This window comes from Bubalus kerabau, chromosome 11 (assembly GCF_029407905.1).
Source record: "Bubalus kerabau isolate K-KA32 ecotype Philippines breed swamp buffalo chromosome 11, PCC_UOA_SB_1v2, whole genome shotgun sequence".
NCBI lineage: Eukaryota > Metazoa > Chordata > Mammalia > Artiodactyla > Bovidae > Bubalus > Bubalus kerabau.
The window spans coordinates 5,964,530-5,987,521 of record NC_073634.1 but is presented as its reverse complement, the minus strand read 5'-3'; the positions used below and the strand labels follow the sequence as shown (position 1 = coordinate 5,987,521).

Below are 22,992 nucleotides of genomic sequence, written 5' to 3'. Positions count from 1 at the left end.
TCCAGGCAAGAGTACTGGAGTGGGGTGCCATTGCATTCTCCGGATAAAGAGGAATAATGTGTAAATGGCCCAGCTCCGTGCCAGGCACTGGGTTGGGGCTCAATCCATTGTTGAGTGTGAATCTGAGGGCCAGCATCCTCCAAAGTGCACACGGATATTCATACACACGCAGATACATGTGAGGAATCATAATGTTGTTGGTGGTTACGAGCGGAGTGTTCTCAACACAACAGGCCTGTAGGGTCTCTCAGTTCAAAAAGGACCAAAGAGGTGGGAAGGGCAGGTCTGTTCTGGAATGAAATCTTGAAGCCACCTCCCTCTGTTTGTGTGCCTTTGGCAAGTGGCCCTCTCCCCCTGGGCCTCGGTGTTCTCAACCGTAAAACGGAAGCCATTGTGCCCAGGCTTTGGCGACTTCCGCAGGGATTTTCCTGAGGGGTGGGGTCTGAGTAGGCGCAGTGGGAGCGAAGCCGACTGTTGGGACGCGCCACCGCGGCGGGCGCGCACCCTGGAGGCCGGGCATGTGGCGCGCACGTGGTGCGACTGCGCATGTGTGTTGTGTGGCGGCGTGAGGGGGCGCCCAGAGCAGCCACAGCGGACGGAGCGTGTACCGAGGTTCTGTTGCTGTGTCCAGGTCAGCGTTGGGCGCGGGGAGGCCCTGGAGACCCGCGCCTGTCCCCACCCAGCCCGCCGGTCCCCCATCCTCCACCTCCACCACCCTAGAGGCCTCTACCCACTCCCTTTCCCCAATAGCTGGCCGGGTCCCCTGCCACCAACCGGGCCCTCCTGAGTCCCGCCCTGTCAGGCCTCCGTGGTGTGGGCGCCCTGTGGGGCCTTCGGTCCTGTGACTCAGGGGGTAGGCTGGTCAGCTCCATTGTACAGGTGAGGAAACAGGCTAAGGATCCTCAAGCGGCATGGCAGCCACGGTACCCCCCTCCTCCCCCCACTCCCTCCACTCGCCCCCCACTCCTCCCCCCCGCCCCCGCCCAACTGCGGTAGGCCCCAAGCCCAGCGTTGGTCAGCTCTCCTCCTGTCTTGTATTTTCATGGATTCCTTTGTTCTACGGGTGTGTTTGCGTGTTTGCATTTGACTCTGATCTGTTATAGGGACTGCCTCGACCAAGATGGGCAGGCCCTCGTCTCCCCCAGTGGCGCAGTCGCCACGCCGCGGTTTGCTTTGTTGGGGTGAAATTCCTTCAGACTGATTTGGAATCAGTTTATGTTTTGATTTGATGGTTTGTTGTTGTTTGCTTGTTTTTCATGTTTCCCAGGGCACAAAGGGTCACTGCTGTTTTTCTTTCCAGAAAGGCTTTCTCTTCCCAGCCTGTTCCCAGTTTGATGGATGTGTGGTTTATGATGCTGGAGACTCTTCGGCTTTTCTTTGTGGATAAAACTCATCTCGCTTCATCTTTCACATTGTGAGCTGAGTCCTTGCTGATGGCAGCCTCTGCCCTAACTAACATTCCTGAGCTATTAAATATTTGTTTAAAAGGACAGATACAAAGCACGGTGTTAGGAATATGGCATCTTGAAGAAGTGATCTTCATAAGAAGTACACTTATATTCTGAGTTAATCTTGGATCTCTTTACATACCAAAGGCTCAAAACACTTTGGTACCTGTAATTATTTGGCCTGGTAGTCACATTTTAAGACAGATTGTTTTTTGTGTTTTTTTTTTTGTAGCCTGGAAAGTAAAAGAACAAAAAAAGTGAGGTGATGTGCTGAAATCACACATGAGAGCATGCTGAAGAGTGGGAGAGGCTGGGAACAGAGGCCGAGCATTAACAGCTTTGGGCTGGGGTTTGAGGGACTTGGGGAAGCACCAACCCTGCAGTGGGGTGTGTTTGGAAGATGGAACCCGGTTCCTGGGCTGGACTGGGGAGGAGGGAGCATGGCTGGACCAGAGGCCCATGCTCTGAGATGGTGTATTCGGCCGTGTCAGGTCTTAGTGGTGGCATGCACGGTCTTTAGTTGCGGCACGTGGGAGCTTGTTACCTTACCAGGGATTGAACCCAAGCCCCCTGCCTTGAGAACCTGGAGTCTTAGCTGCTGGACTACCAGGGAAATCCCTAAGATGGTTTTCTTAACCTGGAAAGAATATGTGTGAGAACAAGGAGGAACAGGCCCTGGATGTTGGGTGGTGGGGGCTTGGGAGGGAGACAACAGAAGAAGTAAAGTTGAGACAGTAAGTGTGTCTCCCTGTTTGACTGGCGCAGGGCCCTGACAACATCGCTTTTGTTCCCCGGTGCGTTCCTGTCTTGACGCCTCGTATGCAGTGCTTGGAGCCTGTTACTAACCGTAATTATCGTTTTCATCGATTCTGGAATGCATCTTTGTTCCCATTTCACAGCTCGATGTTGAGCTGGGTCCCGTGCCGGATGGTAACTCCCTTTGTGCCGTCGTTCACTTGGCAGCTTTTTATGTTTCTTCATCGAACGGAAAGTCACGGTGCTTTTCTGGTTTTTTGGCACATGGAGCAACACGTGAGATCTTAGTTCTCTGACCAGGGAGACCAGAGATCAAACCAGTGCCCCCTGGTTTGTCTCAACCACCAAACCACCAGGGAAGTCCCCACAGTGCTTCTAAAATCAGAATTATCTTAGCTCTGATGGGTTGCGGTTTTCAGAGTTGGCGATTCAGGCAGAAAAGATGACCCCTTATTAGACTGTACCATGGCTCATTTCTGGAGAAGGCAGTGGCAGCCCACTCCAGTACTCTTGCCTGGAAAATCCCATGGACGGAGGAGCCTGGTAGGCTGCAGTCCATGGGGTCGCTAAGAGTCAGACACGACTGAGGGACTTCACTTTCACTTTTCACTTTCATGCACTGGAGAAGGAAATGGCAACCCACTCCATTGTTCTTGCCTGGAGAATCCCAGGGACAGGGGAGCCTAGTGGGCTGCCGTCTATGGGGTCGCACAGAGTCGGACACGACTGAAGTGACTTAGCAGCAGCATGGCTCATTTCTTCATTGAAGATGCTAATGTTTTTAAGGAACCGAAGGGAAGGGGTTGGTAAAAGCCAGGAGCAACAGGTACAAGCATGAAAATGTATTCCTTTGTGGGTTGGAGAGGAAAGAAACAGCCGCCGGCTGTGTCTCCTTTATAGGGAAAGTTGGACTGCCGTACAACCATTGGCAGTGCCGTAGCTTTGAGTGACAGGTGTCTTGCAGTAACCAGGCTTAGCTGCCCACTGGGCAAGTGGCCCTAGCCCACGAGCCTGCTCACAGCCAGCCAATCTGAATACACCTGTTGGGGCAGTGGGGCCCAGGCTCCATCATCTGCTGGAGTCTTGGTGACCCTGGATCTGTCTCTTGGCAGACACCTCCCGCTGCTGCACGTTCAAGGGCAGAGACCTTCTCTTCCCCTTCCTTGGTGTCTGAGGGCTCAACACAAGGCCTGATGCATCAGACATGCTAAATTGGGTTTGCTGAGTGGAACTGTACTGGACTCGCTGGGGCAGGTTGTCTTCCAGTGCCCAGGTCAGTCTGCATCCCGTAGGAATCATGTTCTGGGTCAAGACTCCATTCACGGTCCTCAGTCCTCCGTGCAGCTGCTTTGTGGGTTGCTGAGTTTGTGAGCTAACCTGAAGGCTGTCTTTCTCTCCAGCCCTCATCTTTCTTATTTCTAATCCTCAGCTTTCAGAATGAGCTTTTGGGACTTCTTAGTCCACTTACGGGCTTCCCAGGTGACGCAGCAGTAAAAGAAAAAAAACCCTGCCTGCCCATACAGAAGATTCAGGTTGGATCCCTGGGTCAACAAGATCCCCTGGGGAAGGAAATGGGAACCCACTCCTGTATTCTTGCTTGGAGAACTACATGGACAGAGGGGCCTGGTGGGCTACAGTCTGTGGAGTCGCAAAAAGTGTCAGATAAGACTTAGAGACTAAACAACACAATGAAAATCCGCTTATACATTTTAGAACCTGCTTCTACGTCAGTTCCCTCGGTGACTTTGCCCCCAGAGAGCCTGGCTAGTTAAGCCGCAGGAGAGCAGGGTTCCAGCTGGTGTAGCAGGTTGTCTGTGTTGGGTTTGGTGTTTGAGCAGATGAGCAGGTCCCAGCCTGGGGAGAACTAGAGACAGGAGTGAGACTGTCCTGGAAACATGGGCCAAAGTTCATCTTCTTCTTTGTCTTCAAAGAAGACATGAGCTGACCCCAGAGCCCTCCAGATCTGCCAACCTTGATCCTGCCCCCACCCCTGCCCTGGGTGACCTTGTGTGCTTCTTCTAGAATGAGATGCTTTGAGCATGCCAAACGTCTTTTCTCAGCTTGCACCAGGATTGTCTGCAGGTGGTTTGTACAGAAGTGGAGACTTTGAGGAGAGGTGATCTCTGTCTTCTTTGGCTGCCTTTCGGGCCTTCAAGGGAGGGTTATACTTTGCCTGAGAAGCAGCCATCTCCAGTGCCACCCCCAGCTTGCTGTTTTTTGTTTGTTTGTTTTTAATCTTTGAAGGGGACTCTGAGGATGTTTTAATGGTAGACGTCTGATGATGGAAGAACTGACTCTTTGGAAAAGACCCTGATGCTGGGAAAGATTGAAGGCAGGAGGAGAAGGGAACGACAGAGGATGAGATGGTTGGATAGCATCACCGACTGTATGGACATGAGTTTGAGTAACCTCCTGGAGTTGGTGATGGACAGGGAGGCCTGGCGTGCTACAGTCCATGGGGTCACAAAGAGCTGGACATGACTGAATGACTGAATTGTCTAATGATCTTCCAGTTCCCATTTGATTTGTGAGAAGTACTGGTTATTACTGTGGTAAATGGTAAAAGAATCTGCCTGCAATGCAGGAGACACAGGAGACTTTGGTTCAATCCCTGGGTTGGGGAGATCCCCTGGAGGAGGGCATGGCAACCCACTCCAGTATTTTTGCCTGAAGAATCCCATGGACAGAGGATCCTGGTAGGCTGTAGTCCGTAGGGTCAGAAAGAGTCAGACACGACTGAAGGGCCTGAGCGCACATGCACACACAATGGTTATTACTGTAAGATCTTTGCAAAATTTGAAGTCATTAAAAACAAACACGGGTTTTCAACCGTTACAAAAATTGAGGTGAGAATCATCAATTGATGCTGAAACTAGGAAATGAAAGTATGATCAGAAGGAGGGTGTTTACATAGTCTCAAAGGATCTTCTCATAAGATGTTGATTAATTACAGCAAAAAGAAAATAGTGATATGCTGGTGGAGATATCAGCTTCGCCAGGAGATGAAAGTTATTAATAGCAACATTATTAATGGAACAAATTGACATCTGTGCCTTCTGATATGAGGCTCTGAAAAGGACATACCACTGCATCTGTATGTTCCTGCCCCAGACATATAACCTGAATCCAGTCATGACAAAGCGTCACATAAACCCAAATGTAGAGAATCTACAAAGTAGCCAGTACTCTTCAACAGTCAAGATCGTATATGTGCGCACACACATGCACACACACATGTTAGAGGTGATGATAAAGCAACCATAGTGAAATATTAACATTGGAGAGATTTGGATGCGGGTCATGTGGAATTCTTTGTCTTATTTATTTAATTTTTGGCTGCGCTGGGTCTTCGCTGCTATGCTCGGGTTTCCTTCAGTTGCGATGAGCAGGGGCTACTTGAGTTGCGGTGCACAGGCATCTCCTTACGGTGGCTCCTCCCGTTGCAGAGCAAGGGCTTCAGGCACGTGGGCTTCAGTGGTTGCAGTGCACGGGCTTAGTTGCCCTGAGGCATGCAGAATCTTCCCAGTCTAGGGATCAAACGTGTTCCCCGCATTGGCAGGCGGATTCTTAACCACTGGACCGTCAGGGAGGTCCCACCCATTCTACCTCTTTGTAATCCTTTGACCTTGTCTACCACAAATGAGCATAACTATTCCTGTGACCCATCAATTTGACACCTAGGTGCATTCTCAACAGAAATGTGTGTGGCTGGGTGTGTGGGTATGTGGCTGTGTGTGTCCAAAATGCAAGTGTAACGGTGTTCATGGAAGCGTTATTCATAGTAGTCAAAACCTGAAAACAACGAATGTGTCCCTCTGGAGTAGAAGAGTTGAGCCTGTATTCACACAATGAAACCCTGCAGAGCCATGAAAACACGGCCCTGAGCAAAAGAAGCCGGACACAGAAGAATGCACACTATGTGACTCATTACACATTACTCAGAAAACGGGCAGGCAAATCTGCGGGGTTAGGCCCTACCTTTCGAGCAGAGGATGGAATCCTGACTGGGAGGGAGTGTGAGGAGGACTCTGGGGTGCTGGTATATGCTGTTTTTTGGACTTGCGTCATGGTTACCTGGGCTTATCTGGTGGCTCGCTGGTAAAGAATCCGCCTGCCAATGCAGGAGACATAGGTTTGATCCCTGGGTCGGTAAGATCCCCTGGAGAAGGAATTCTCTGGTATTCTTGCCTGGGAAATCCCATGGACAAAGGAGCCTGGTGGGCTGTAGTCCACAGGGTCTTGAAAGAGTCGGACATGACTTAGCAACTAAACAACAGCTACGACAACATGGTTACCTGGGTATGTTTACTTGGTGGAAGTTCATCGAGCTGTATTCTCACTGTGGTTCCCTTTTCTGCATGTGTATTGTCCATTCAAATTGATGCATTTGATTTGTACCTAGCATAGTAATGTTTGATATATTGCATATCACGATGGACTGAACTGTGTCCATCTCCCCCCAAATGCTTGCATTGAAGCCTTTACCCCCAATGTGATATTATTTGGAAATGCGGCCTTTGGGAGGAAATTAGGGTTAGATTAGGTCATGAGGGTTGGGACCCCATGCTGCAATTAGTGACCTTAGCAAAGGAAGAGACCAGCGCCCACACTTAGGTTCACTTTCTCTCTCTCTCCCTGCCCCGTCCCACTCCCTGTCCCATGAGTCCATAAAAGAGAGGTCAAGAGAGATGGCAGTCCTGCCACAAAGCACAAGAAAAGCTCTCAGAATGCAGCCTGCCTTGCCAGCACCTGGATCTGCCACTTGACGAGGAATAAATCTGTGGTTGAAGCAACCCCCCAGCCTATGGTATTTCGTTAAGGCCGCCCAAGCTGACACATAAATGTACGATAGCATCGACAACCTAGTTTTTTTTTTTCTTTTGTCTGTGCTACGTCTTTGTTGTGGTGCGTGGCTTCTCATTGCACGCGGGCTCAGCAGTTGTGGCACTCATTCTCTAGCTGTGATGTGTGGGCTCTCTAGTTGCAACATGTGGGCTTAGTTGCCCCGAAGCACGTGGGAATCTTAGCTCCCTCACCAGGAATCGAACCCACATCCCCTGCATTGGAAGGGGATCTCAACCACAGGACCACCAGGGAAGTCCGCCTAGTTTTCTGAGCTTCCTTCTGGGCTTGGCACTGGAGTATGGAGATACTGTGCTCTCAAGTGATGCAGGAAGAGCAAGGACCCCAACCCCACCCCACCCCGCCTCAGTGTGGGGATGAAAGTGCAGATTCCTCACTCATCAGGATGGCCCACCCCTTGGCAACCCCATCATCCTCCCATCCAGAGCCCTCAACTGCTGAGCTCTCAGGGACCAGAGTGAGCTGCTTGTCATGATCTTGAAAGCGGAATGGCAAAAGCCAGCCACTCTGGACTGGAACAAAGGCTGTGCTGTGTCTCCTAAACTTAGTGAGTTCCACATTGTTAGGAAGACACAGAAAGCACTTGTGCTCAGAAAAGAAACCGATTTGAAAGGGAGAACATAGCCTCCCCCTCTCACCCCCTCACCCCCCATCCCCTCAGCACACAGCTTTTTACGTGGAATTGGTCTCTTTGTATCAGCAGTTTCTGATTCTTTTTATATTTTATCTTATCATCTCCATGGACTTCTCAGCACCAAAGCATTTGCTTGGTTTGGGACAGTTTTCTTGTCTTTAGATATTATAATGCAGTAACTCTGGAAATAAGAGTTCACTGTTGCCACTGGCTGTGAGTGGTAGTGTTCATGTAATGACTTTTCAAAACTATTTTTATAAGTGAAAGTTGCCCAGTCACGTCCAATTCTTTGCGACCCCATGGACTATACAGTCCATGGAATTCTCCAGGCAAGAATACTGGAGTGAGTAGCCTTTCCCTTCTCTAGGGGATCTTCCCAATCCAGGGATTGAACCCAGGTCTCCTGCACTGCAGGCAGGTTCTTTACCATCTGAGCCACCAGGGAAGCCCAGGAGACAATTATTTTGTTGTATGTGGTCACCAAAGTCACTGTTCCTTTAGCTTTATGGCCAGCTGGCGATTTTATAGATCTCTTGAAATGTCTAGAGCCCAAACAATGACGAAACTCTTCCAGGGTCTGCAGATTGGTTCTGAGTTGGAGTCTCCCTTCAACACTTAGCCAGGCCTTTGGCAACTCTGCCTTACCCTTCACTCCCTAATTATGTGGAGCCTAATGAGTAGTCTCAGTGGTAAAGAATCTTCCTGCCAGTGTAGGAGACACAGGTTCGACCCCTGGGTCGGGAAGATCTCCGGAAGGAAATGGCAACCCACTCCAGTATTCTTGCCTAGAAAATCCCACGGTTAGAGGAGCCTGGTGGGCTACAGTCGCATGGGCTACAAAAGAGTCCGACACAACTCTTTTGTTGTTGTTGACCAAACAACAATAACAACAGTGAACAGAGGAGAAAGCTTATGGGTTTGTCAGGTCTTTCACTGGCATGCCTTAGTCCTGGGCGTGCATGTGGCTTTCTAGACACTATTGGGAACTATTTATTTATTTTAGAAATTTGGAATATTTTTTGGTCCAGAATTTTCTCATTTTCTCTTTTTTTTTTTGTTAACTTACAGTTTAGTTATTAATTCGTTTTTTTTGGCCATACCACACTGGCATGTGGGATCTTAGTTCCAACACCGGAGATGGAACCCATGCCCCCTGCATTGGAAGTGAGACATCTTAACCACTGGACCACCCAGGAAGTCCCATGGGAACTTTGTAAAACTTTTTTTTTTCCTCCATCATCTGCTTCCTCAGCCCCTTCCTTTTTGGGCCACTCAGTCTCTCTGGCTGCTTGTGCCACCTGTCAATTCCTTGCCCCAGGTGGCTCTGACTGGTAGATTTATCTTTAAATAATTTCAACAGATGCCACCCAGGACACTCCAGCCCTAAGAAAGTTCCAGCGCGGGAGTGAGTGTAAAACAAAAACAAGACCCTGAGTTGATTCTTCTGGGAGCTGCAAAACAGGTCAACACACACAACCACAGTTCTTCAAGAGCAAAGTTTGTGTTGCTTTGCTGGCACCACAAGCCACACCACTAATGCCGCCCCCACCGCTGCCTCCGAGCTGGGAGCTGGGGTGTTGGGAAGGTCAGATCAAAAGGCAGATCACAGGCTTACTGACATCTAGCAGATCCTTCTTCTTTAAACACTCCCCTCGTTGTTAATTTTTTATTAGTTTCAGAGTTCCATAAGTGTTGGTCCTGACGGGTTTTTCCAGCTTAATTATTGCATTTGTGGAGGGACAGATTTCCGGGGTTCCTGACTCCCTGATTTGGACATCTCACAGTGATATTTGTATTGTTCGATTACTCTCTAGAAAGAATACACCAGTTAGACAGTGCTAACAGTCATGCATGTCTTCATAGCCATGCCAGCATTCGTTGTTATAAATTTTTAAGTTTTTGATTGTTTTCTTATTATTGAATAATGCTTCATAGTCATATTGATTTGGGTTTCTTCTATTATTGTTGAGTTTGAACCCTTGTTGAGTGCGTATTTGAGCTTTTTTTGTAAACTGTCATTTCCTTTGATCATTGGTCATTCAGACATTAGCCTTTCATCTGCGTTTCAGGTTGTCTGAGCCCGGGCCTGCTGTGATGAGAGATGTCTGTATATGTGGCTGGGTCCACCTTAGCTGAGGACAGGCAGCTGCTAACACAGGAGGAGGCTTATTGGAGCCCCAGGGTCTCTTGAAATCATTCATTCATTCAATAGAAATGCACCCAGCCTACTGGGTGCCAGGTCTGTGCTGATACTGGGGAAATGGGAGGGACCAGACAGCCCTGTCCAGCCCCTTCTTAACAGACAGGGGTGACACCAAGCAAGCAAGATGCACAGGATGTCGTTTCATTTTTATTTTTTATTCTTTGGCCATGCTGCGTGGCATATGGGATCTTAGTTCCCCAACCAGGGATCGAATCCACACCCCCTGCTTTGGAAGCACAGAGTCTTAACTACTGGAGCCATCAGGGAAGTCCCAGGATATCGTTTTAGAATATGGCCTTCCGTCTGGGCTGTGCTGGTTTTCATTTCATACAGGTTTTGTAAATGTTGATGTCTGTACACTTGCACATCGCGTCCTTGAAATGAGAGGTCAGATGGAGCCTCCTTGACCTTAGCAACTTGATGCTCATGGAGCACGTGCTGGGTCCTTGGCGTGGAGCTGGAGGAGGGCAGTTCCCTCCCGGGCACCCAGGGGCCCAGGGCCCTCCTCTCAAGCGCTCGGCCCTTTCGAAGGCTAGCCTCACCTGACAGGTTGTTCCTTCCAGGAGAAAACTCCCAGCGGCTTGCCGATGGCCGGGCCCAGGAAGGCAGTGCTAGACCTTCCTTGGAGAGAAGGTAAGTATCTCTCACCTGGGCAGGTGGAGCCCTTCTGAGGTTTGGGGCCACAAGGGAGTGGAAAACCCAGTCGATAGGCTCCCCTTGCTTGCTGCCCCCTCCTCGGTCAGAGTGGCCCAGGGGCTGGGATGGTGGTGGGCCACTGGGGACACCACAGCTCTGTGTCCCATCCACAGATGACCAGGCTGCCACCACCAGGCCCATCCTCCTGCCCAACTTGAAGGGCAGCTGCTTCGACCATCCCCTGTACCAGGGGCTCCTGCACCCCACCCGGCGCCTCTGCAGTCCCACCTCTGCTCCAGCCTCCAAGTCATCAAAAAAGCCCAAGATGCAGGCCACCGTGAACACGTTCTCCAATGACTGGAGCCCGCCGCCTGTGGAGTTCCTGAACCTGAGCATCCCACAAGCCAAGAAGGGGGACCCAGCCCCAGGGCCTCGGGGCCTGAGGAGGCTGGCTCTCCAGCACCCCAAGGTGTCAGAGCAGGAGCCCCAGGACCTGGATCGACTAGGAGGCCTGGCCTCACTGGGGGAGCTGTTCTGGAACGTGGCAGGCACCAGCCCAGAGGCTGCAACTCCTGGGATGAGCACCCACACCTCAGTAAGTTGGGGCCTCCTCTCCTTGCCACCCCTCTCTGGCCACTTCTCCAGAGTCATCGCCAGGCCATCCCTTTGTGGCCACTCCTCTTCAGCCACACCCCAACTACCCTCCTTTGGTCCCCTCCCCTTGACCATAAGTTTTTCTCCACACCCTCTGACTTCTCCCCAGCCCCTGGGCCCTCGTGACTGGGAGCTTGGGCCCCTGAGGCTGGACTGTCTCCCCCTTTATTTCTGCCCCTAACTCCTAACAGAAATGCTTGGGGTGGTGCAGGGCCCCTCAGGGCTTTCGCACCCCAGGTTGAGTTCATGGATCTGGGCTAGGTCAGGCACAAAGCCTCAGGCTAACTGTGGTCCAGCGACTTGGGAATTCCAAAGTGGAAACTTGAGTGATGAACTTCATTCCTGGGAATAAACCATGGTTGCTGGGAAGACTTTGGGAACATTTGAGCGCCCGTAGATCCAGGAAATGTATTCTAAGAATAGGACCTATTTATTTGTAATAGCCCAAGATTGCCAATAACCAAAATGCCTGTCAGTAGTGAACTAGTAAATTAGGTCATTATCATACTTCAGAATACCATGGAAGTGGTGTTTTTTTTAATTATCTCTTTAGTATTGATACAGAATGACCCTGATTACATATTGTTAATTGAAAATCAGAGCTCAGTACAGAATAGCAGGTGCATTACACTACCATTTGTGTTGAAGGAGAGTCTGATGTATTCCTGATTGCTTCTCTGTGTGAACAGAACAGCAGTGGACGCCTGAGGCTACCTGTGCGGAGGGGCCTGGGGGGCCAGGAGTGGCAGTGAGGCGAAGTCCTTGGGCTGTGTGCCCTTATGCCTTCCGATTGTTTTAATTGAGTGAATATACTGCCTGTTCAGAGAAGTAAACTAAATAGAGGGCTTAACATTGATCAGTCTTTTTTCTCCCTTTGTCTTTGATGCCCATTCCTGTATGGTTTCACCAGCTCGCCTCTGGGAGCTCAGGGTGCTATGTCAACAGCTTGGATTACTTACTGCAGGAGAAAAGGTGAGCGGGGAGGGTCTTCTTTTCTTTGAGGTTAGCGGTAATTTTACAGCATTCGTTTGTACTCGAAGACTCAGAGCAAATTCCTCCCTGGATAAAGCAGCCTACTCCCCTCCCTCCTCAGCGGGCCTCCCAAGTGAGTGCCCTGTATGCCCTGGTGCATAACCAGCACTCGGAGTGGCAGGGGGTCAGAGGACAGCATCTTTGAGGCAGAGAGCGCTGCACCGGAGCACTCACAGAGACCTCGCTCCTGGTTCTCTCTCCACCTGAGCCCCGTTCGGCCCAGTTCCTGCCAGTGTGGGGCTCATTCAGCTCCCATCCAAGGTCTCGAGGGAAGTGGAGGAAACAGACAGCTTTGACACGGAGGCGTGCAGCCTGACGATAACTCTGACAGCGCTGGGGGGTCGGGGCAGCCATGAGGAGCTGGCCTTCCCGGTCGTCCTGGCCCAGCCCAGCCCCTGAGCAGCGTTCCTGTAGCGCTTGCTCTAGCTCACCTGCCCTCCCTCTGGGATTACAGTGAGCCTGTCTCACATAGAAGTTGGTTTCTTTTTTCCTTTCTTTTAAAAAGGACTTGTTTAGTTAGCTGTGGCTGTGCTGGGTCTTCACTGCTGCTCACGGGCTTTCTCTAGTTGAGGTGAGAGTTTCAGCGAGCCGGCCTCTCATTGCGGTGGCTTCTCCTGTTGCAGAGCAAGGGCTCCAGGGCACTCAGGCTTCAGTAGTCGGGGTTCCCAGGCTCTAGAGCACAGGCTCGGGAGTTGTGGCGCGGGCTTCGTTGTCTTGCAACATGTGGGATCTTCCTGGGCCAGGGATCGAACCCGTGTGCCCTGCATTGGCAGGTGGATTCTTTATCACTGAGCCGCCAGGGAAGCCTGAAGTTGGTTTCTTAAAGCAAAAGTCACAGGGGATCAGAACCAGAAATCCCTTAGGGAGGCACAGTGGGGGAATGGAAACCAGTACAAGTGCTCTTTCTTCCCTGGGAAGCAGATGACCTGGTTGGCTTGCACTGAGGTCCCACCTGCAGTGAAGATACAAGAACCCCACATCTCCGTTGTCCGTGGGGACTGGGGTGGCCAGGGCGCAGGTGGACTCCACCCTGCACCTGCACTGCGTCTGACAGGAGGGCGTCGTCCACAGGCGTCTTCTCCGTGTCCTCTTCCCATCTCTCGGGTTGTTTTCGCTCAGTGGCTGCACGCTTCCGTTGTGGAAGTTACGCATAGAGAGAGGCACTGCTATTGTCAGATGCTCGGGTTCTTATCGGAATAACATCTCAGCGGCCTCTGTTTTTCCCCAGCCCCATATTCTTGCCCCACCGGAGAGGGTTAAACACATGTGTGGCATGCATTATCGTATTTTCCCCTGAAAACTGAACGCAGTGATTCTAGTATTTCACAGCCCAGGTGGCGCCGGTGATAAAGAATCTGCCTGTCAGTGCAGGAGATGCAAGAGACATAGATTCAATCCCTTGGTTGGGAAGATCTCCTGGAATAGGCAATGGCAACCCACCCCAGTATTCTTGCCTGGAGAATCCCATGGACAGAGGGGACCTCAAAGAGTCGGGACACAACTGAGTGACTGAGCACACACAGAGGGGGCTGGAAAAGGAGCACCTAACTCAGCCTGAAGGTTAGGACGGGATCCCCAGGGGGTCCTTGTCCTTGGACCGTGGAGGATTACAGTTGGGAGGGCAATGGGAATGACCACACAGCTAAAGGCATGTCAGGCAGATGGTGCTGGGACTGGAATACTCTGTGTCAGAGTGTGGGGGCAGGCCAAAGCAGAAGCTGCAACCAAGATGTGAACCGGGGCCTCGTGAACACAAGGTCAAGTCATGGACGGATTTCAAGCAGGTCGTGATGTGTTTGTTTTCCCATGTGTTTAAGAGAGAGTGCCCAGGCGGCATTGTGGAGAATGGACAGGAAGTGTGAGAGGGAGGAAGAGAGTGGTGATGAGCTGGCTCCCGTGGGACCTCTCACCCTGGGTGGCTGGGGCCTGTGTTGGGAAGAGGAATTCAGAATTGGGCACCTGAGGACCAAGGGCTGTACCCCTTCGGCTGGCAGTCATCCAGCTAGCCCAGTCCAAGACAGCGGCTGTGAAGCGTGTGAACTGTGAAGAGTTCCTTCTGGCTCTGAGGGCCTTTACAGCCTGCTGGGCTGTGCTGCTTGGTAGCAATGGTGAGCTTGCTTGTGTGGCAGTGAAAGCCTCATTAATTGAAATGGGCAGGAGGTGGCCGCAGCCTGGATTAGGGACATCTGCCTCCTAACTGGTGGCTCCGTGGTCCAGAATCCACCTGCCAATACAGGAAAGGCGGGTTCGATCCCTGGGTTGGCAAGATCCCCTGGAGAAGGGAATGGCAACCCACTCCAGTGTTCTTGCATGGAGAATCCCAAGGACAGAGGACCCTGGCGGGCTACAGTCCATGGGGTCACAGAGAATCGCACTAAAAAACTAAGCAGCAGCCTTGTAGCTGGCCCCAGTTTCCACGTGCTGCCCAGAGGCCGGGAAAGGGTGCCTGACGGGCACACGGTGACTCCTGGCAGATGGAATCAGCAGGTTTGGGCCAGAGGCTTTCGTGGCATCATGAGTAATGACGCAATTTTCTCTGTCGGGGCTGGGGATTCACTTCCCACGGTCCCCACTCACTGCATGGAGAACCTTGGAAATAAATGGTTTAAGACATCTCTGTAGCCTGGATAATCTCCGTAGCTCTTTCCCTTTCTCCCGAGTGCATCCAGGATTTTGGAAGTTGTGGCCTGGATGCTTTTAAAATTCCCCACAGAAAGGGAGTTAACCTGGGCAGCTGGTGCTCCGGGCTTTGAAATATCATGCTGATAATCCTCTGGGCACGTGACCTTTTCAGGTAGTACTCTGAGACAGCCTCTTCTGACAACAGCCACTTTGAGGTGGTCGTTTTGATGTGCGATCATCTTGATGGGTCAGTTCGGTTCTCTGCTTCAAAGAAAATTACTCACTGATGTACAAAGCCTGGCAGCCTCTTCCATCCCTGAGTGGAGCTGGGGTGGGTGGGAGGTGCCATGCAAGAGTACGGGTCCAGAAGGGGTGAGGCCCAGGCCGGGGGGCTGGCCCCCATCTGGCGGACAGGTCCCCTGTGACCAGGAGTCATGTAACCCCTCACCCTTGGCCGGCAGAGGAAGGCCCCCAGTCATCCCGAGCTGATCAGCTGCTTCTGCTCCAAGGGTAGCCTGTGTCTTGAACAGACAACATCCTGCATTCTCTAGCTCTTAAAGTTAAAAGCCCTTTATGTGTGTGCCAGTGCCAGGGAGGGGAGGATATTTATACCACAGCATCATCCTTTATCCTCACTTCTGGGCTGCACAGGAAGTTCTCAATTAGAGTCATCTCAGAACTCTTAATAATGCACATACATTGTATTTAATATCACAAAACTCCCTTTGAGCGATGGTTTGGGGTCAGGAGCCGAGAGCTTTTTGCAGATGAATCTGGTTCTTAACAGACTTCTAATAATCTGTACTTTTTCTAAAATTATAAAAGCAACCTCGGAAGCCGTTGTTGTTGTTGCTCTGTCACTCGGTCGTGTCCAACTCTTTGCGGACATAGGAAGCCGCAGATACTCAAAAACTCAAACGGCAAATAACAAAACATAAAGTTGTTGTACCATTTGTATGGTGGTTTGCTGAGGCTGTTTCCGAAGTTTGTGAGGTCAGAATCTGTCCGGTTTTCCGATGTCATTCCCATCTGTTGTGCCATTTCACCCTTAGGATGACCTTCCTTACCTTGGGTCACTTGGCAGGAGAGTAACAGGTCTCCTCTGGCAGCTGGTGGGCCCCCAGCCCAGCTCATCCACCTCCGGCGCTGGCTGCCAGGCCTCAGATACTCACGGGAGCCCCTGGCCGTGTCCCCTCCATGTTCACTGCCCCAGGGCCCAGCTGGCAGCCTGGGTACCGGCCTTCCTGTGATGAGAAGAAGGGGTGCAGTGCCTGTGACTTGCTTTATTTTGTTATTATTACTGTTGAGTTTATGTTATGTTAGTGCAAAATCAAGCCAAACACTGTTGTTTGAAGTAAACAGGAAATGTCTCCCCTTCCTTCCCCTCCCGCATCCTGTTCCCTCGGGATGACCCTGGACCGTGGTTGGGTGTGTCAGATGTGTGCAGGCTGTTGTGTGCATGTCTGTGTACCTGCACCACACACACACACACACACACACACACACACACACACACACCCACTCTTGCCGTTCTGTGGCTGGCTGTGTTCACCCTCCACGTTCTGTGTAAGGGAGACCCTTCCATCCTGCATGGCACTGCGACTGGCCTCATTCTGAGGGACAGTCTTCACCTCCTGCCCCACAGAGCTGGAATGTGTCCCCTCTTCTGCCTGTTCCTTCCCTATCCGTGGGACCTAGCTCTGGTTCACTAAATGACTCTCAGAGCAGCGCGGGCCTGGGCCTCTGCATTTCCCAGGCTCCCTGGGGAGTCCTCCTGCTCACGAGGCCTTGAGGATGCTGCTCAGAGAAAGAGCCCTGGCCCCCTCATCATGCCACAGGGGCCCTCCCTGGCCTGCTGCACCCACCCGGGGCTTCTCTCCCAAGCCTCTCCCCGCGCCTTGTTGCTGCTCTGGGGCTGGTCCACTCGCTGGAGGGCCTCGCTGTGATCCCCTTCCACTTGTCCTGGCGGAGCATAGGCAGCCCACGCCTGCCTCATCCTTGAGCCTCTGGCACCTGCACTCGTGGGCACTCAGTGGACGTTGGACCAGAGCCCACGAGTGGGGCAGGGTTGGGGACCAGGACTTCCAGCGCCTGCACTCAGGCCCTGAGAGAGGGGTCGGGGTCCGACAGGGAGTGGGAGTGAGCCCCTTTGTCTCCATCTGGCGGGCTCTCCCTCCGTCAGCAGGGGGCGCTGTGCCCCCGGTCTGGTCCCCACCGGGCGGGGGCTGCGGGGAGGGGGCCGCCCTCTGGCCTTCCCTGGCCTCCCTCCAGACTACAGATAAGGTGCGCCTGCTGATGCCCGGCTCTCCCCTGCCCCTTGATTTGCCAGGACGCCGGTGGAGAGATTCTCCATGCCACCGCAGGCCATCCCAGCAGTGCATCCGGGCGAGACCGTGTTTCTCCCCAGGCACCACCCTGTGCCCTGCATCCTGGACACTTCACAGCTGAAGCCACGGAACCCCCTGGAAAAGCTGTTCCTCAGGTAAACATCCGTGCGGCTTGACCAGGCCCCTCCCTCGAGGAGCCCAGCGGCGAGGACCACCCCAGAGGAGGCCTTTGGAAGTTGTGTTTTCCCAGTGTGGGTGTGTCAGCCTTTAGGGAAACACGCAGTACACACATGTCTGCTTATGGTATTTTCTTCACTAATTTAGATGTGTATCCTTCACAGAATCTTACACTGCAGCAGATATTCAGCATCTGTTATGTGCTACCTTTTCCTCCCCCATGGCCCCGTTGCATGGTCAGACTCATCACACATGCCCTTGGTGTTATGTCTCCATCAACACTGGAGCCACTTTCCTGGCTGTCCAGCAGTTTCCCAGGGCCCATCATCCCCTCCTCTCTTCCTCCTGGAAAGTTTGTCCCCAGCCACAAGGACAACTCAGCATAACGTCAGGACAGCTGCCCTGGTCCTTGTCTTGGTGGGACTTGTTCACAGGGATTATCACATAACCCCTGACTATGTTTGATTTTTTTAGGGGATTTTTGAAAACTTTACCACAATAACATGCAACTCTTGGGATTGTGAGTTCACATGTCTAAGAATAAGAGCGAGAAAGCCTGCAGGATTCAGGCCATCGGCCCTCCACTTCAGGCTGGCGCCCTGCTGGGCCCCGGCCACTTGGGAGATGAAGGTGAGACCACCTGACCGCTCCCCACCAGCCCATAAGGCACATGGAGTTTAGGGACACATTAGGACTTGAACACAAGAACCTTGTTCTCTTTTCCGGCTAGCCCATCTTATTTTATAACAGAAAAATAACAGTGCTTTGATGTGTTTCCTTTAAAGCTTTTTATCGTGGAAAGTTTCAAACACACACAGAAGCAAAGGGTACCTATGTGTACCTACCAGTTACTGAGTCAGTTACTGACTCAGAGCCAGTCTTGGTTCTTCCATACACCTGCCCACTCACCCTGTCCCCTCAAGATCATTTTTAAGCAAGTCCCAGACGCATACAATTCCTTTAAGTCCTTCAATCTGGGTCTCTAAAATACTATCTTTAGACATAACTTCAATACATTATTACACTTAATATGCATGTCTTAATATACACTTAATCAGTTCAGTTCAGTTCAGTCGCTCAGTCGTGTCCGACTCTTTGCGACCCCATGAATCGCAGCACACCAGGCCTCCCTGTCCATCACCAACTCCCGGAGTTCACTCAGACTCACGTCCATCGAGTCAGTGATGCCATCCAGCCATCTCATCCTCTGTCGTCCCCTTCTCCTCCTGCCCCCAATCCCTCCCAGCATCAGGGTCTTTTCCAATGAGTCAACTCTTCGCATGAGGTGGCCAAAGTACTGGAGTTTCAGCTTTAGCATCATTCCTTCCAAAGAAATCCCAGGGCTGATCTCCTTCAGAATGGACTGGTTGGATTTCCTTGCAGTCCAAGGGACTCAAGAGTCTTCTCCAACACCACAGTTCAAAAGCATCAATTCTTCGGCGCTCAGCTTTCTTCACAGTCCAACTCTCACATCCATACATGACCACAGGAAAAACCACAGCCTTGACTAGACGGACCTTTGTTGGCAAAGTAATGTCTCTGCATTTCAATATGCTATCTAGATTGGTCATAACTTTTCTTCTAAGGAGTACACGTCTTTTAATTTCATGGCTGCAGTCACCATCTGCAGTGATTTTGGAGCCAAAAAATGAAAGTCTGACACTGTTTCCACTGTTTCCCCATCTATTTCCCATGAAGTGATGGGACCAGATGCCATAATCTTCGTTTTCTGAATGTTGAGTTTTAAACCAACTTTTTCACTCTCCTCTTTCACCTTCATCAAGAGGCTTTTTAGTTCCTCTTCACTTTCTGCCATAAGGGTGGTGTCATCTGCATATCTGAGGTTATTGATATTTCTCCCGGCAATCTTGATTCCAGCTTGTGCTTCTTCCAGCCCAGCGTTTCTCATGATGGACTCTGCATATAAGTTAAATAAGCAGGTGACAATATACAGCCTTGACGAACTCCTTGTCCTATTTGGAACCAGTCTGTTGTTCCATGTCCAGTTCTAACTGTTGCTTCCTGACCTGCATACAAATTTCTCAAAAGGCAGGTCAGGTAGTCTAGTATTCCCATCTCTTTCAGAATTTTCCACAGTTTATTGTGATCCACATAGTCAAAGGCTTTGGCATAGTCAATAAAGCTGAAATAGATGTTTTTATGGAACTCCCTTGCTTTTTTGATGATCCAGCGGATGTTGGCAGTTTGGTCTCTGGTTCCTCTGCCTTTTCTAAAACCAGCTTGAACGTCTGGAAGTTCACGGTTCACATATTGCTGAAGCCTGGCTTGGAGAATTTTGAGCATTACTTTACTAGCATGTGAGATGAGTGCAATTGTGCGGTAGTTTGAGCATTCTTTGGCATTGCCTTTCTTTGGGATTGGAATGAAAACTGACCTTTTCCAGTCCTGTGGCCACTGCTGAGTTTTCCAAATGTGCTGGCATATTGAGTGCAGCACTTTCACAGCATCATCTTTCAGGATTTGAAAGAGCTCAACTGGAATTCCATCACCTCCACTAGCTTTGTTCGTAGTGATGCTTTCTAAGGCCCACTTGACTTCACATTCCAGGATGTCTGGCTCTAGGTGAGTGATCACACCATCGTGATTATCTTGGTCATGAAGATCTTTTTTGTACAGTTCTTCTGTGTATTCTTGCCACCTCTTAATGTCTTCTGCTTCTGTTAGGTCCATACCATTTCTGTCTTTTATTGTGCCCATCTTTGCATGAAATGTTCCCTTGGTATCTCTAATTTTCTTGAAGAGATCTCTAGTCTTTCCCATTCTGTTGTTTTCCTCTATTTCTTTGCATTGATCGCTGAGGAAGTCTTTCTTATCTCTTTCTTATATCTTCTTGCTACTCTTTGGAACTCTGCATTCAGATGCTTATATCTTTCCTTTCTCCTTTGCTTTTCACTTCTCTTCTTTTCACAGCTATTTGTAAGGCCTCCCCAGACAGCCATGTTGCTTTTTTGCATTTCTTTTCCATGGGGATGGTCTTGATCCCTGTCTCCTGTACAATGTCACGAACCTCATTCCATAGTTCATCAGGCACTCTCTATCTATCAGATCTAGTCCCTTAAATCTATTTCCCACTTCCACTGTATAATCATAAGGGATTTGATTTAGGTCATACCTGAATGGTCTAGTGGTTTTCCCTACTTTGTTCAATTTCAGTCTGAATTTGGCAATAAGGAGTTCATGATCTAAGCCACAGTAAGCTCCTGGTCTTGTTTTTGTTGACTGTATAGAGCTTCTCCATCTTTGCAGGTCTTAATATCATTAATATCGATCAGCATTCAGATTTCTGTGATTGCTAAGTGTTTTTTTTTTATATGTTGTTGAAAGAAGAATCTAAATATAAGGCCCAGATGTTGCAATCAGACCAAGTAATGTTAATGTTGAAATTACACCTCACATGTCACTGATGCCCGACATATTTAACCATCTTCTTCGTTTTTCTTGACATGCAGGTGGTTTCCAGCTTCCCCCTGATAGTAAACAGTGTGGTAGAGAGTGTCCTTATACAGAAACATTTGTCAGCAGTTCTGGAATAGATCTCTGGATGTGATGTGAGATGACTGGGTCTTAGGGTATGAACAGTGGTAAAATTTCCCATTGCCAAATTGAAAATACATCTAGGGATTTCCCTGGTGGTCCAGTGGCTAAGACTCCAAGCTCTCAATGCAGGGGGCCCCGGGTTTGATCCCCGGTCAGGGAACTAGATCCCACATGTTGCAACTAAAGATCCTGCATGCCACAACTAAAGCCCAGGGCAGCCAAATAAATAAAGATTTTTTAAAAAACAAATATATCTCATAAAGAGATGATGAAAAGGGGGCAGGGGAAGAAATGAAGGGAAAGAAGACAGATAGTGGAACCAGAGGAAGCACAGGGACAGAGAAGCGCTGGACAGGGAAGACATAAGAGGGGGGAGGCAGGTGGCTTCCTGAGCTGTTTCTCCTCAGGATTTGGGGCGGATGGCAGATTTTCTGCCCCGGGCTAGATGGCGGGCAGGAAGTGTTTGACAGAGGAGATGGCCCGTGGAGTGGTGGCCTGGGATCAGAGCAGCTGTGCCTAATGGGGCCAGGTGGCTGGCCAGCCTTCTGGAGCGGAGAGTCCAGACCCTCCTCCCTCAAGTTTGCTAACGAAGCAGAGCGGAGATGGGGCCTTGGGCCAGGAGTGTCTGTGCCCTGCCAGGTCAGGGGACGCCTGCCAGGCACTGGGGAAGGGCCACTTCCTGAAGGTCGCCCTTTAGCCTTCGGGTCATCCTTTATTTCCTGTTTGTGCCGAAGACCTCAAGTTGAGACAGAGAGTGGGGATTACTAGCCATTCAATAATTAGTGTGTTGTGGGCAGCCGGAAATGTGAGGATGGAGGAAGAAGAAAAGGTTACTTCATCTCTCAAAGAGCAGTATGGTTCAGTTTCTCACCTTTCAGGAAGTGAATCTCACTTTGTGAGATTTCAGGTGACTTTCAGTCTCTTCATTAGACTCCTCTGTATTTTCACACTTTGTGTAATCATTAGTGGTTTAGGGGGAGAATGAATACAGTTTTAAAAAATCACTTCTTGGGCTTGCATGGTGGCTCAGTGGTAAAGAATCTGCCTACCAATGCAGGGGATGCAGGTTCGAGCCCTGGAAGTTCCCCTGGAGAAGGAAATGGGTACTGACTTCAGTGTTCTCGCCTGGGAAATCCCATGGACAGAGGGGCCCTAATGGGCTAGAGTCCATGGGGTTGCAAAGAATTGGACATGACTTAACGCTGAATGAACGAAAGGTATACAAAAGTAAAAAACCACTTCTTGAAGTAGATTCACCTCTGCTTGCTGTCTGGTGAAGAGGGATGTTATCTTTCTTTCCACTGTACAAAGTGGGAAATGTTGGCACAGATTAAGCCAGCAGTTCATCTCAGAGCAAGGACAGGCAGTCTCAGCGTCTAACCCAGCCCTGGTCCTCCCGGGTTGGACCTACACAGGTTTACGTGCACTTCTCCTCCCTGAGTAGAGGAGTACGTCAAGGCTGTATATTGTCACCCTGCTTATTTAACTTATATGCAGAGTACATCATGAGAAATGCTGAGCTGGAAGAAGCACAAGCTGGAATCAAGATTGCAGGGAGAAATATCAATAACCTCAGATATGCAGATGATACCACCCTTATGGCAGAAAGTGAAGAAGAACTAAAGAGCCTCTTTCAAGAGGAGAGTGAAAAAGTTGGTTTAAAGCTCAGCATTCAGAAAACGAAGATCCTGGCATCTGGTCCCATCACTTCACGGCAAACAGATGGGGAAACAGTGGAAACAGTGGCTGAGTTTATTTTGGGGGACTTCAAAATCACTGCAGATGGTGACTGCAGCCATGAAATTAAAAGACGCTTGCTCCTTGGAAAGAAAGTTATGACCAACCTAGACAGCATATTAAAAAGCAGAGGCATTACTTTGTCAACAAAGGTCCGTCTAGTCAAGGCTATGGTTTTTCCAGTGGTCATGTATGGATGTGAGAGTTGGACTGTGAAGAAAGCTGAGCACCAAAGAATTGATGCTTTTGAACTGTGGTGTTGGAGAAGACTCTTGAGAGTCCCTTGGACTGAAGGAGATCCAACCAGTCCATCCTAAAGGAAATCAGTCCTGGGTGTTCATTGGA

At 50.3% G+C, this 22,992-nt stretch overlaps 1 protein-coding gene across 1 annotated transcript in view; it reads left to right on the top strand.

Moving 5' to 3' along the window:
- Nucleotides 1-509: 509 nt before the first annotated feature.
- The window catches only part of FAM178B (family with sequence similarity 178 member B), a 105,367-nt gene continuing 82,884 nt past the window's right edge, over nucleotides 510-22,992 (top strand). Inside the window, exons 1-5 of the mRNA XM_055539374.1 lie at nucleotides 510-631; nucleotides 10,468-10,537; nucleotides 10,714-11,135; nucleotides 12,105-12,166; nucleotides 17,178-17,330. Of these exons, the coding sequence (XP_055395349.1) occupies nucleotides 10,492-10,537; nucleotides 10,714-11,135; nucleotides 12,105-12,166; nucleotides 17,178-17,330 (683 nt within the window). The 5' untranslated portion in view covers nucleotides 510-631; nucleotides 10,468-10,491. The remainder of the gene's footprint in view (nucleotides 632-10,467; nucleotides 10,538-10,713; nucleotides 11,136-12,104; nucleotides 12,167-17,177; nucleotides 17,331-22,992) is intronic.